Genomic DNA, 13912 nt, shown 5'->3' on the forward strand with positions numbered 1-13912 from the left:
GGACAGCGTCCCTCATTTATGTCTCTAACAGATGCTGCAGGACAGCGTCCCTCATTTCTGTCTCACACAGATGCTGCAGGACAGCGTCCCTCATTCCTGTCTCAAACAGATGCTGCAGGACAGCGTCCCTCATTTCTGTCTCAAACAGATGCTGCAGGACAGCGTCCCTCATGTCTGTCTCAAACAGATGCTGCAGGACAGCGTCCCTCATTTCTGTCTCAAACAGATGCTGCAGGACAGCGTCCCTCATTTCTGTCTCACACAGATGCTGCAGGACAGCGTCCCTCATTTCTGTCTCAAACAGATGCTGCAGGACAGCGTCCCTCATTTATGTCTCTAACAGATGCTGCAGGACAGCGTCCCTCATTTCTGTCTCACACAGATGCTGCAGGACAGCGTCCCTCATTCCTGTCTCAAACAGATGCTGCAGGACAGCGTCCCTCATTTCTGTCTCAAACAGGTGCTGCAGGACAGCGTCCCTCATTTCTGTCTCAAACAGATGCTGCAGGACAGCGTCCCTCATTTCTGTCTCAAACAGATGCTGCAGGACAGCGTCCCTCATTTCTGTCTCAAACAGATGCTGCAGGACAGCGTCCCTCTTCTATGTCTCAAACAGATGCTGCAGGACAGCGTCCCTCATTTCTGTCTCAAACAGATGCTGCAGGACAGCGTCCCTCTTTTCTGTCTCAAACAGATGCTGCAGGACAGCGTCCCTCATTTCTGTCTCAAACAGATGCTGCAGGACAGCGTCCCTCTTCTATGTCTCAAACAGATGCTGCAGGACAGCGTCCCTCATTTCTGTCTCAAACAGATGCTGCAGGACAGCGTCCCTCATTTCTGTCTCAAACAGATGCTGCAGGACAGCGTCCCTCATTTCTGTCTCAAACAGATGCTGCAGGACAGCGTCCCTCTTCTATGTCTCAAACAGATGCTGCAGGACAGCGTCCCTCATTTCTGTCTCAAACAGATGCTGCAGGACAGCGTCCCTCATGTCTGTCTCAAACATGCTGCAGGACAGCATCCCTCGTTTCTGTCTCAAACAGATGCTGCAGGACAGCATCCCTCGTTTCTGTCTCAAACAGGTGCTGCAGGACAGCGTCCCTCATTTCTGTCTCAAACAGATGCTGCAGGACAGCGTCCCTCATTTCTGTCTCAAACAGATGCTGCAGGACAGCGTCCCTCTTCTATGTCTCAAACAGATGCTGCAGGACAGTGTCCCTCATTTCTGTCTCAAACAGATGCTGCAGGACAGCGTCCCTCATGTCTGTCTCAAACATGCTGCAGGACAGCGTCCCTTGTTTCTGTCTCAAACAGATGCTGCAGGACAGCGTCCCTCATTTCTGTCTCAAACAGATGCTGCAGGACAGCGTCCCTCATTTCTGTCTCAAACAGATGCTGCAGGACAGCGTCCCTCATGTCTGTCTCAAACATGCTGCAGGACAGCATCCCTCGTTTCTGTCTCAAACAGATGCTGCAGGACAGCATCCCTCGTTTCTGTCTCAAACAGGTGCTGCAGGACAGCGTCCCTCATTTCTGTCTCAAACAGATGCTGCAGGACAGCGTCCCTCATTTCTGTCTCAAACAGATGCTGCAGGACAGCGTCCCTCTTCTATGTCTCAAACAGATACTGCAGGACAGCGTCCTTCATTTCTGTCTCAAACAGATGCTGCAGGACAGCGTCCCTCATTTCTGTCTCAAACAGATGCTGCAGGACAGCGTCCCTCATTTCTGTCTCAAACAGATGCTGCAGGACAGCGTCCCTCATTTCTGTCTCAAACAGATGCTGCAGGACAGCGTCCCTCTTCTATGTCTCAAACAGATGCTGCAGGACAGCGTCCCTCATTTCTGTCTCAAACAGATGCTGCAGGACAGCGTCCCTCATTTCTGTCTCAAACAGATGCTGCAGGACGGCGTCCCTCATTTCTGTCTCAAACAGATGCTGCAGGACAGCGTCCCTCTTCTATGTCTCAAACAGATGCTGCAGGACAGCGTCCCTCATTTCTGTCTCAAACAGATGCTGCAGGACAGCGTCCCTCATGTCTGTCTCAAACATGCTGCAGGACAGCGTCCCTCGTTTCTGTCTTAAACAGATGCTGCAGGACAGCGTCCCTCATTTCTGTCTCAAACAGCTGTTGCAGGACAGCGTCCCTCATTTCTGTCTCAAACAGCTGTTGCAGGACAGCGTCCCTCTTTTCTGTCTCAAACAGATGCTGCAGGACAGCGTCCCTCTTTTCTGTCTCAAACAGATGCTGCAGGACAGCGTCCCTCATTTCTGTCTCAAACAGGTGCTGCAGGACAGCGTCCCTCATTTCTGTCTCAAACAGATGCTGCAGGACAGCGTCCCTCATTTCTGTCTCAAACAGATGCTGCAGGACAGCGTCCCTCATTTCTGTCTCAAACAGATGCTGCAGGACAGCGTCCCTCTTCTATGTCTCAAACAGATGCTGCAGGACAGCGTCCCTCATTTCTGTCTCAAACAGATGCTGCAGGACAGCGTCCCTCTTCTATGTCTCAAACAGATACTGCAGGACAGCGTCCTTCATTTCTGTCTCAAACAGATGCTGCAGGACAGCGTCCCTCATTTCTGTCTCAAACAGATGCTGCAGGACAGCGTCCCTCATTTCTGTCTCAAACAGATGCTGCAGGACAGCGTCCCTCATTTCTGTCTCAAACAGATGCTGCAGGACAGCGTCCCTCTTCTATGTCTCAAACAGATGCTGCAGGACAGCGTCCCTCATTTCTGTCTCAAACAGATGCTGCAGGACAGCGTCCCTCATTTCTGTCTCAAACAGATGCTGCAGGACAGCGTCCCTCATTTCTGTCTCAAACAGATGCTGCAGGACAGCGTCCCTCTTCTATGTCTCAAACAGATGCTGCAGGACAGCGTCCCTCATTTCTGTCTCAAACAGATGCTGCAGGACAGCGTCCCTCATGTCTGTCTCAAACATGCTGCAGGACAGCGTCCCTCGTTTCTGTCTTAAACAGATGCTGCAGGACAGCGTCCCTCATTTCTGTCTCAAACAGCTGTTGCAGGACAGCGTCCCTCATTTCTGTCTCAAACAGCTGTTGCAGGACAGCGTCCCTCTTTTCTGTCTCAAACAGATGCTGCAGGACAGCGTCCCTCTTTTCTGTCTCAAACAGATGCTGCAGGACAGCGTCCCTCATTTCTGTCTCAAACAGGTGCTGCAGGACAGCGTCCCTCATTTCTGTCTCAAACAGATGCTGCAGGACAGCGTCCCTCATTTCTGTCTCAAACAGATGCTGCAGGACAGCGTCCCTCATTTCTGTCTCAAACAGATGCTGCAGGACAGCGTCCCTCTTCTATGTCTCAAACAGATGCTGCAGGACAGCGTCCCTCATTTCTGTCTCAAACAGATGCTGCAGGACAGCGTCCCTCTTCTATGTCTCAAACAGATGCTGCAGGACAGCGTCCCTCATTTCTGTCTCAAACAGATGCTGCAGGACAGCGTCCCTCATGTCTGTCTCAAACATGCTGCAGGACAGCGTCCCTTGTTTCTGTCTCAAACAGATGCTGCAGGACAGCGTCCCTCATTTCTGTCTCAAACAGCTGTTGCAGGACAGCGTCCCTCATTCCTGTCTCAAACAGATGCTGCAGGACAGCATCCCTCATTTCTGTCTCAAACAGATGCTCCAGGACAGCGTCCCTCATTTCTGTCTCAAACAGATGCTCCAGGACAGCGTCCCTCATTTCTGTCTCAAACAGATGCTCCAGGACAGCGTCCCTCATTTCTGTCTCAAACAGATGTTGCAGGACAGCGTCCCTCATTTCTGTCTCACACAGATGCTGCAGGACAGCGTCCCTCATTTCTGTCTCAAACAGATGCTGCAGGACAGCGTCCCTCATTTCTGTCTCACACAGATGCTCCAGGACAGCGTCCCTCATTCCTGTCTCAAACAGATGCTGCAGGACAGCGTCCTTCATTTCTGTCTCACACAGATGCTGCAGGACAGCGTCCCTCATTCCTGTCTCAAACGGATGCCTGTTAGAGATAAAGTCTCTAACATTGTGATATTAATTTACAAACGCATCGAAATGAATCAGGCAGAGGCACGGATCCTTTTTCTCTGGCGCAGCCAGGACCGGGTGGTCTGGCGCGCTCCTCCAAACCAACTACCGTTCCGCTTTCCGGAACATGTTTATTTATCACCTTCGTAGCTCCACCTCTTGACCCAGTGACATCACAATACTTTTAGGGCGCACAACATCGCCGCCCACCAGATGGGACTGTTCTTCACCTAACCGTTACATTAAACAAATGAAAATTAGCATATTGACTCTATCATTCCCTCCTGTATTTTCATTGTAAAACTGTAACATTCTTCTGGTTTCTACAAAACATTCAGTGTTAACTAAACATGCTTGAACTAAACTATCAGAAAACAATCACAGAACAAAATCAGTACAATCAAAATCAATACCTGAGTTATTACATTCATGATCTGAGTTCTTACATTCATGATCTGACCTGAATCAGGGAGGAAGGCGAAAAACCCGTAGTTTGCAGATTCCATCTTCATATAGCATACATCTTTCAAACGGGAAAATTCCTTCCACAATCCAGCTGCACCTGCGATTATCTTAATGACCCCCAATTCAGGCATTTTAACAATCTTTCCTAATACAATATCAAACATCTCATTCATCGTCAACAAGGAAAACAAACATGAAAAAACATAAATTCAAACCCGTACAAAAACAATCAACATTCATTTCCGCAAACCAAATGTTGCTGACTCAACCCTTTATTCACAAATCCTACGTTAGAGCTTTACCGATGTTTCTCCTAGTTTGAATTACTTTAACATTTTACCAGCATTATGTTCTCTACACTGAAATTTGAAAACAGTGACATGATTATTTTATCTTATATTGCTCCAAAGTCTTAACACATCTGGAACATTCTGAACTCTAAATTAAATTATTACAATGTCTATATTATGGATGGATAATCATAACAATCTTTTACTGTCTTATTAACTCAACTTGTCACTATAATTTAGCTACTTTTACTTACTCTAATGTTATCAAAAGTCATATGCTTATACACTTTTACGTTGTTGTAGACTTATTACTTCTATTTTAGTATAATTGTTAACCTATCTTTCTATTAATTTCATGCCTATTGGAATATCAAATAGCAATGGTTTAGTTAAATTTAGTTTATGAATTTAAATCTACATCCTGCTCATTAGTGTTATTTGATCTATTTTAGGATTCTAATTGCATCGTACGCTTCTCCACTTAATCATAAATTACTGACAGTTGCAATTAATACAGTATAACGATACCAGGTGTTGGTTAACTACTCCTATGAAACTCTCCTAATCTGCATAAATTACTTTATGACGTTCTTCTAGTCACACATCTCTAGACAAACATTCAAACAGATTACACTTTGGAAAATGCAAACTGTTCTCGGTGTTAAGTCGGTCTGGTTGTTCTCGTTCCTTGTCCATCAGCAAATCTTCTTGAAAGCGATTCAGCTTCACTGTCAGTGTTCTTGTCCTGCGTTACACTGTGAGGGTCTCTTCCTCACGGATCTTAAAATGAGTGTGATTCAATCTCTCACCACCTCTCTCTGATCAGACTTCCTGTCTGCATCTCTGGATCAGTTTGGCAAGAGCCGTTTCCTCCTGCAGTGCAACGGATGGATTCAGGAGGAACTCTGGATGTTCACGTCTCGTTGGTGTCGTCAGCATGACCCTGAGTGGTCCTCCGTTCCTCGGTCCGGACCGTCTGCTGCTTCCTGATGGTTTCCATGAAGATGCCAACACCAAACACGCTCTGTAGATTCGCCCTCCTGTCGGGACAAAGAAAAACTTCGGCAGATCATTTGCTCTCTGGACATTGTTCAGAAAGAGTGTGCTTCATCTATTCACTCAACGCTTCCTCTTCACTTCTTCTCTTCACCAAATCGATGTACTGCATCCATGGCTTTTGGTTTCTTCCGTGCATTGGCCAAGCCTCATTTTAGCCTTCTCTACACTAGCCTAGCGCTCTGATATACAGTGACATCTGATCTGCATGTTGTTTCACATCTTACCACCTGATTCACAAAATCATTACCGTTATAACTAGTTATTATGGCTACTGGAACAGGATTTAGTGATTCTACACACATATATACAGCAAACAATTTTTTTTAGTATTATTTTTATTCTTCCAGAGTAATTATTGATTTAATTACTGCTGTGCAATCCCTCCTGTTTGAACTATGAAAGTATTCCATGGTTCAAACTTGCTTCCATTAGTAAATCTAGTCTACTCTATTAGCATTAGTCTAACTTGGTTTATACAATGTCTTTCCTACTCTTGCGTCACATTCACAACATATTATATACATCACTCAATTTGGGATGAAATAAGTTCAAAGGAGTTTCCATGTGCCTCTCACCCTATGCTCGTCTGAGATGCTCCTGTTGAGGTTGCCATGCGTTGGCTGGAAGGTTCATCACCTCCAGTCCGTCAGGCTTCTCCTCTGCTGTTACTTGAGATGTTCCTTCCACCGTACAGCGCTTCCGTCGGCTGTCGTTTCTGCATCACAGCTTAGCAGTCTCTCCTGGTGTTCCTGGAGCTGCTATCGGCATTTGCAACTCAGAACAAAACACATTCCTTTATTGACACACGGTAAAATCTTTGAACCTCTTCCTTCCTTCATTTCACGTTTCACTATTGAGAACCCATATGTTGACAGAGTTTATCTGCTCCCAGTCCAGTCCGGGATCCCTCCTGCTATGGTAGAAATAGCATTAAATTTACATGATATAGTCACAAATGTCAAGTCCCCAATTCACGTCTGAATCGATTCATGTCTGTCTCTAGTCGTCTCATCTTCCTTCAGTCTGAAGTCAGTCTTTAACCTCCTTATCTGTCTTGTACCGTAGTCAAAAGTCTCTTTAGATGTGTGCGTGTGTTTGTGCAATTACCTGTCCGCCGTTGAATCATCAATTATTTTAGATTTTATTTAGATCCTGAGATTACCCTAGTTTTTAATCTAATTAAACTGTCTGTTCTTGATGACTCCCTGTGGCTCGCATTCCACAGAGTCATAAAAGTGGGGGGATGATCTGGTACATCCCCATTCCTGTGTTTAGCTAAGCAAATGGTGGGGGTCGAATGTCTTCAAACGTGTCCCAAGACCGAGTGGACGTGAGAGGGCCCTTCTCACCCCCACTCAGCCATAAAAAGACAGGCATTCAGTCAGTCGTCCTCCTTGAACCCACCATTTTGTGATTTTACCTCCACTATGCTGATCTGGGGTTTTCTTAAAAGGCGTTAGATATTTTATTTATTATTTATTTTTAATTCTGTGCAAGCACTTCGATCTTGTCTTGGTCGTCATCCTGGCGCTGTGGCCTGCCTGTGGCCTCCATGCAGCGTCATCCGATGCCATGTGGCATGTCTTTGTCTCTTGTCTGTCTTCACCATCCAGCATTCCTTTGTCTCCTCTTTTTTCTTCTCCTCAGCTTCATCTTCTTACATCTCCTTCAACCTTCTTTGTGTCTTCCAAAACTTTCTCAAACAAAAGGGTGTCTCCAGAAACATCCGCATATAAATGGCCGTGCCGTAGAGCCATTAGCTACGCTCTCACAGCACAGAGATGGCTGCAGAGACGCGGTTTTGTCATGCTAATTTGGAATTCACAAAGACTTTTTCTGCTTAAACCTCCATTTTGTAGTTGTCCTGGTCTCCATCTTGGAGCTGCCATGTGGTCTCAGCATGCTGTTTCTCCATGCTCTTTGTCTCTTCTGAAACGCTCAAAACAATCTTTACACATCATATTTCTTACATGTTACATTTCCAACACTTACCACATTCTGGTTTCTTTTCCTCAACTTAGCTGTTCCTCCACACATTCTCAATACTTTCCGTATACTCACCGGTTCCTGCTTCTTCCTTCTGGCGTTCTTCTCCACTCCATCCAAGCGACCTTCTCAATCCTTCTTAAATCTCCTCCATCATTAAACATCCTCTCGTACTTTAATTACCAAAACATCACCTTTTCCTTCTTCTCTGCTAGAAATAATCTATTCACAAACAATCTACCTTCCTAGATGTTTATCTTCAACTGGGAAAGTTATCCCCCCTTGCACGAATGTCCAGTCGAGGCCTGCAGAACTCACTGAGACATCCTGCAACCCAAGCTATCCTGTTGCTCACGATTTTTATTTTAAAGTTTTTTAGCATGCTGTTTTATGTTACAGTTCCCCATGTGCTCCTCTGCTTAGCACCATTCAAGCATCCATACATACACACGTTACTTGTCGTTACATTCAATGGCCATGCTCGATTTAGGACTCGTTCTACGCGGCCCAAGGCTTATTATACTTTAATAACCTGCTTCCTGCCTGTCTGTTTTTAGAGCAGGGGGATTAAGAAGAATCCGCTTCCTGCCTGCTCTAAGAACAGTCGAGATTTATGACCGCTACGGATCAAGGGCTTATTCGCTGATAACCCGGATTTAAGAAATCTCCACCAATTTCTATGGCTAGCGTTAACGCCACCAGTTTTAGGATCTATTGACCCAAGGGATATTCGATGATAACCTAATTACTCTTCCACAGATAACGTTTAAGACGAAACCCGTCTACGTAACCGACAAGCACGCGACGCGCGCGCAACCTCCATTCTCACTCATTCACACACATAAACATCTTAAATCCTTACTTACCTTCGTCCATCGATGCGTATTTCCCGCTGTTCCTCCGTCACACGGATCTCCCGTCGGACCGAAACGTGAATGGGGCCTTCTCCGAGGACCCGCTGCGTTGCCGACTGGCCATCGCCATGCCAGCGCAAAAACCGCGTGCGTCCGCGCTCCTGCCGCACGTTCCGGACCGTGGATTTACGTGATATTGGATTCGCGGCTCGAGGACCAATAAATGTTAGAGATAAAGTCTCTAACATTGTGATATTAATTTACAAATGCATCGAAATGAATCAGGCAGAGGCACGGATCCTTTTTCTCTGGCGCAGCCAGGACCGGGTGGTCTGGCGCGCTCCTCCAAACCAACTACCGTTCCGCTTTCCGGAACATGTTTATTTATCACCTTCGTAGCTCCACCTCTTGACCCAGTGACATCACAATACTTTTAGGGCGCACAACATCGCCGCCCACCAGATGGGACTGTTCTTCACCTAACCGTTACATTAAACAAATGAAAATTAGCATATTGACTCTATCAATGCCGCAGGACAGCGTCCCTTGCTTCTGTCTCAAACAGATGCTGCAGGACAGCGTCCCTCGTTTCTGTCTCAAACAGATGCTGCAGGACAGCGTCCCTCGTTTCTGTCTCAAACAGATGCTGCAGGACAGCGTCCCTCGTTTCTGTCTCAAACAGATGCTGCAGGACAGCGTCCCTCGTTTCTGTCTCAAACAGATGCTGCAGGACAGCGTCCCTCATTTCTGTCTCACACAGATGCTGCAGGACAGCGTCCCTCATTCCTGTCTCAAACGGATGCCGCAGGACAGCGTCCCTTGCTTCTGTCTCAAACAGATGCTGCAGGACAGCGTCCCTCATTTCTGTCTCACACAGATGCTGCAGGACAGCGTCCCTCATTTCTGTCTCAAACAGATGCTGCAGGACAGCGTCCCTCATTTCTATCTCAAACAGATGCTGCAGGACAGCGTCCCTCGTTTCTGTCTCAAACAGATGCTGCAGGACAGCGTCCCTCGTTTCTGTCTCAAACAGATGCTGCAGGACAGCGTCCCTTGTTTCTTTCTCAAACAGATGCTGCAGGACAGCGTCCCTCGTTTCTGTCTCAAACAGATGCTGCAGGACAGCGTCCCTCATTTCTGTCTCAAACAGGTGCTGCAGGACAGCGTCCCTCATTTCTGTCTCAAACAGATGCTGCAGAAAAGCCTCTGAGAACAAGAATGAAACTAAGTCCATTGCGTGCATGGAATGAATATGCATGAATGAGTGAGTGTGCATGTGCACACACATCTTGTGCACGTTTTCATACTGTGACGTCACAGTAAGAGAGATTTCTTCCAGAAGCGTTTCTGTTCTTGATTACAGAACGACTGGATTTTGGGTTAATAATGACCCAAACCCTCCATAGAAAACTGGGAAAAGTACGTTTTTCATTATATGGGACACTGAAACAACAATAGATTACATTTTTAAAGAAGAACAAGAGACACATGTACAGGACAGGTTTAGGTTGTTCCCAGGAGGTGGGGTGTCGCCAGTTTAAGGCGGAGTATGGGAAGGCATGCTGAGGCTATCATAGTTCACATTGTGCTTGACTGGGTTTCCACACACGGGTTTCCGATTCTGTTCTTAACTTTTATGGACAGAATTTCTAGGTGCAGCCGGGGCGTTGAGGGGGTTCGGTTTGGTGGCCTCAGGATTGGGTCGCTGCTTTTTGCAGACGACGTGATCCTGTTGGCTTCATCAGGCCACGCCCTCCAGCTCTCACTGGATCGGTTCGCAGCCGCATGTGAAGCGGCCGGGATGAGAATCAGCACCTCCAAATCCGAGGCCATGGTTCTCAAAGGGTGGAGTGCACCCCCCAGGTCGGGGAGGAGATCCTGCCCCAAGTGGAGGAGTTCAAGTACCTCGGGGTCTTGTTCACGTGAGGGAAGGATGGAGCGAGAGATCGACAGACGGATCGGTGCAGCGTCTGCAGTGATGCGGACTCTGCACAGATCCGTCATGGTGAAGAGAGAGCTGAGTCGAAAGGTGAAGCTCTCGATTTACCGGTCGATCTTCGTTCCTACCCTCACCTATGGTCACGAGCTTTGGGTAGTGACCCAAAGAACGAGATCCCGGGTACAAGCGGCTGAAATGAGCTTCCTCCGTAGGGGGGCTGGGCTCTCCCTTAGAGATAGGGTGAGAAGCTCAGTCATCCGGGAGGAGCTCGGAGTAGAGCCGCTGCTCCTCCGCGTTGAGAGGAGCCAGATGAGGCGGCTCGGGCATCTATTCAGGATGCCTCCTGAACGCCTCCCTGGTGAGGTGTTCAGGGCACGTCCCACCGGGAGGAGACCACGGGGAAGACCCAGGACACGCTGGAGAGACTATGTCTCTCTGCTGGCCTGGGAATGCCTCGGGAACCCCCCCGGAAGAGCTAGAGGAAGTGGCCGGGGAGAGGGAAGTCTGGGCTTCCCTGCTTAGGCTGCTGCCCCCGCGACCCCCCCGGATAAGCGGTTGAAAATGGATGGACGGATGGATGGGTTTCCACACAAACCACCACTTGACCACACATTTGTCCTTTTTCAGGCAACTTCTCATCAAACCAGACCATGGTTATTATTTTGATCCAGGATGCACATTTGTATTTGTGGTTTGGGGCTCTATGTGGGACTACGTAGACAGTTTTTCCAAGTGGTTTTGTGATTGTTTCTCACTTCAAATAATTTTTATTTATGTAGCGCCAGATCACAACAGAAAGTCACCTGCAGGCACTTTACAGGATTAGCAGGGAAAGACAGAACCCAACTTGACCCACAAGAGCAAGAACTTTGGCAATGGAGGCAAGGAAAATCTGTCACGGCCTAAGGCAGGTAAGAACCCAAATGCGAGGCGGTCGAGTGGAAATACAAAAACAGCTTTTATTGTCGGTTAAGACGGTCAGGATGACAGATCCCAAGAGGCAGGCGAAGAGGCAGGGTTGAAACACGGGAGGTCGGTTTGAAGTGCGGGAGAGCAGGAAACATCACTGACAATCTGGCAGGGGTGTGGTGTGTGAGCAGAGTCTATGTAGTGTCCGGGCTGATTGCTGATGTGGTGCAGGTGATGACGGGAGCACAGGTGACGGGAATGAGCTGATTGCAGGAGCACCGGGAGGGGAAGACAGGGAGAGTTAGTGGGGGAATGACGCCGGCCCGCCTCGAGGTGTAACAAAAACTTCCCTTTAACAGGCAGAAACCTTGGACAGAACCTAGGCTCATGGTGGACGGCCATCTGTCTGACCGGCTGGGTTGAGAGAGAGAGAGAGAAGGTCAGAGAGACCAGACTTTGATGGTTTGGACATGTCCAGGGGAGAGACAGGGACTATGTCAGTAGAAGGATGCTGAGGATGGAACTGGAAGGGAACAGGACTAGAGGACGACCCAGGAGAAGAGACATGGACGTAGCGAGGGAGGACATGAGAGTGGCTGGTGTTGGGGAGGACGATGCAAAGGACAGGACTAGAGGACGACCCAGGAGAAGAGACATGGACGTAGTGAGGGAGGACATGAGAGTGGCTGGTGTTGGGGAGGACGATGCAAAGGACAGGGCGAAGTGGAGAAGGTTGGGTTGCTGTGGCAACCCCTCAAGCCGAATGTACATTCCAGAAATGTCTTTCATTTCTGAGGTCACTTCCAAAGTTTGTAATTAATTTCCTGTTTGAAGAAGAAATGAGAACAAAAGCAGTTCCATAAAGATTTGTTTCCCATCTTTTTGTCGAGGAATCGTGTCACGGCCAATCCCAGCCAATTCCTTTGAACTGACCAAGCTCATTTTCATGTAGCAAGCAGAAAGGTCCAGGCCTGGATAGACTGTGTGCCACAAAACTGAAGGTTCTGTTATTGCTTTTCACTTTTCACTTTGTGGGATTCTTGTATTGAACGTCCGTTGTTAGCCAATCAAAGAGCCTCGCTTTGCTGCCGCTAACGGCTCTGCTCGCGTGAGAGAAATGACAAACCGTCTTGATTGTTGCTGTAAAGCTTTGAGCGGCTAGCCAGGCTCGAGAGGCACGATACAAATACACCACTAATAATTTCAGTAAAGTATGACCTCTGATTTAAAACATGACACCAGATATGAAAGACTCCTCAAATATCTCATGTCATACATTTTAAAGGCTGACGCTGGAACAGGTTCTGCTCTGGCTGGACTTGGATGGAGGTGAATATTTTAATCACTCACAGGAGGATACAGGATACGGCAACAGATAAAAAGATTTATCTGCTGCCTATTAGATGAGGTGATTCTCCTTTTTTGATAATAGTCTGTTTTTTCTAGCTCCGCTCTATTAAAGATCTTTAAAAGATGTCCGTCCCCTCCACTGAGTCTCATTGAAATGAATCTGATAGATGATGTGTAAAATATATAAATGTGAAGTGGGCTCACTTCATCCACGTCCCCGGACGTGGACCCCGCCTTGACACATTTCATCCAGATCCGTGGTTATTCTTGTGTAATCCTGCGAATGTTGAAAACGACAAGAACAGTGCAAATATGTCAGGAACTCAGCAGCTTCTTCAGCATTGCTGAAGGTCAAAAGGGTAACGGCACCTTTTTTACTTTTAGTTTTACTGTGACATTAACACCTGCGGTATTTTCTCCAGAAGCCACAGGAAGCCAGTCATCTTTATTTTTTCTAGATGCAGTTGTCACTTTAATACATAAGACTTCATTTTTTAACAGGAGTGATAAAATATGCCAAACAGGCGTAAAAGTACCGGGATCTGACATGTGTGGTGTCAGGAAGGCCCCACAATGAGCTGGCGTCTCATCCAGGGTGTGCCCCGCCTCTCGCCAGCTGAGATACAGCAGACCCGTGACACGCGAGGTGGCAAAGCAGCTGTCGACGGGCGGAGTCTCCGCAGCGCCTCCTTGAATATCATACTCCTAAACTGCCCATAGGGGGCAGTAGTGCTGCTTTTGAATGAGCGATGAGAATATATTATACAACAAGAAGACAGGAAGAGACGGAAACCACGGTGAATCTGTGGACGTCGGACAGAATCAGGCATCTCACGCTTGCAGAGTTTCACGGAAGCTCGGGGAGAAAGTGTCGGAGATCGGACCCTGATATAGGCTTGAACCCCCCCCCCCCCCACACACACACACACACACACACTCAGACACAGCAAACCCTCGGCTGCAGAGATCTGTCACAGAGCTCACCAGATTCGCTACAGCGGGGGGGGTTCTACATTTTATTAAATGCAGATGC

At 47.6% G+C, this 13912-nt stretch overlaps 1 protein-coding gene across 1 annotated transcript in view; it reads left to right on the forward strand.

Annotated features, from left to right (window-relative positions):
* adgrb1a (adhesion G protein-coupled receptor B1a) overlaps positions 1-13912 on the forward strand; it is a 179840-nt gene that overhangs the window by 18651 nt on the left and 147277 nt on the right. The window contains exon 2 of the mRNA XM_068760530.1: positions 7122-7127. Coding sequence (XP_068616631.1) covers positions 7122-7127 — 6 coding nt within the window. The remainder of the gene's footprint in view (positions 1-7121; positions 7128-13912) is intronic.

Source organism: Brachionichthys hirsutus, chromosome 3 (assembly GCF_040956055.1).
Source record: "Brachionichthys hirsutus isolate HB-005 chromosome 3, CSIRO-AGI_Bhir_v1, whole genome shotgun sequence".
In the NCBI taxonomy this organism is placed as follows: Eukaryota; Metazoa; Chordata; class Actinopteri; order Lophiiformes; family Brachionichthyidae; genus Brachionichthys; species Brachionichthys hirsutus.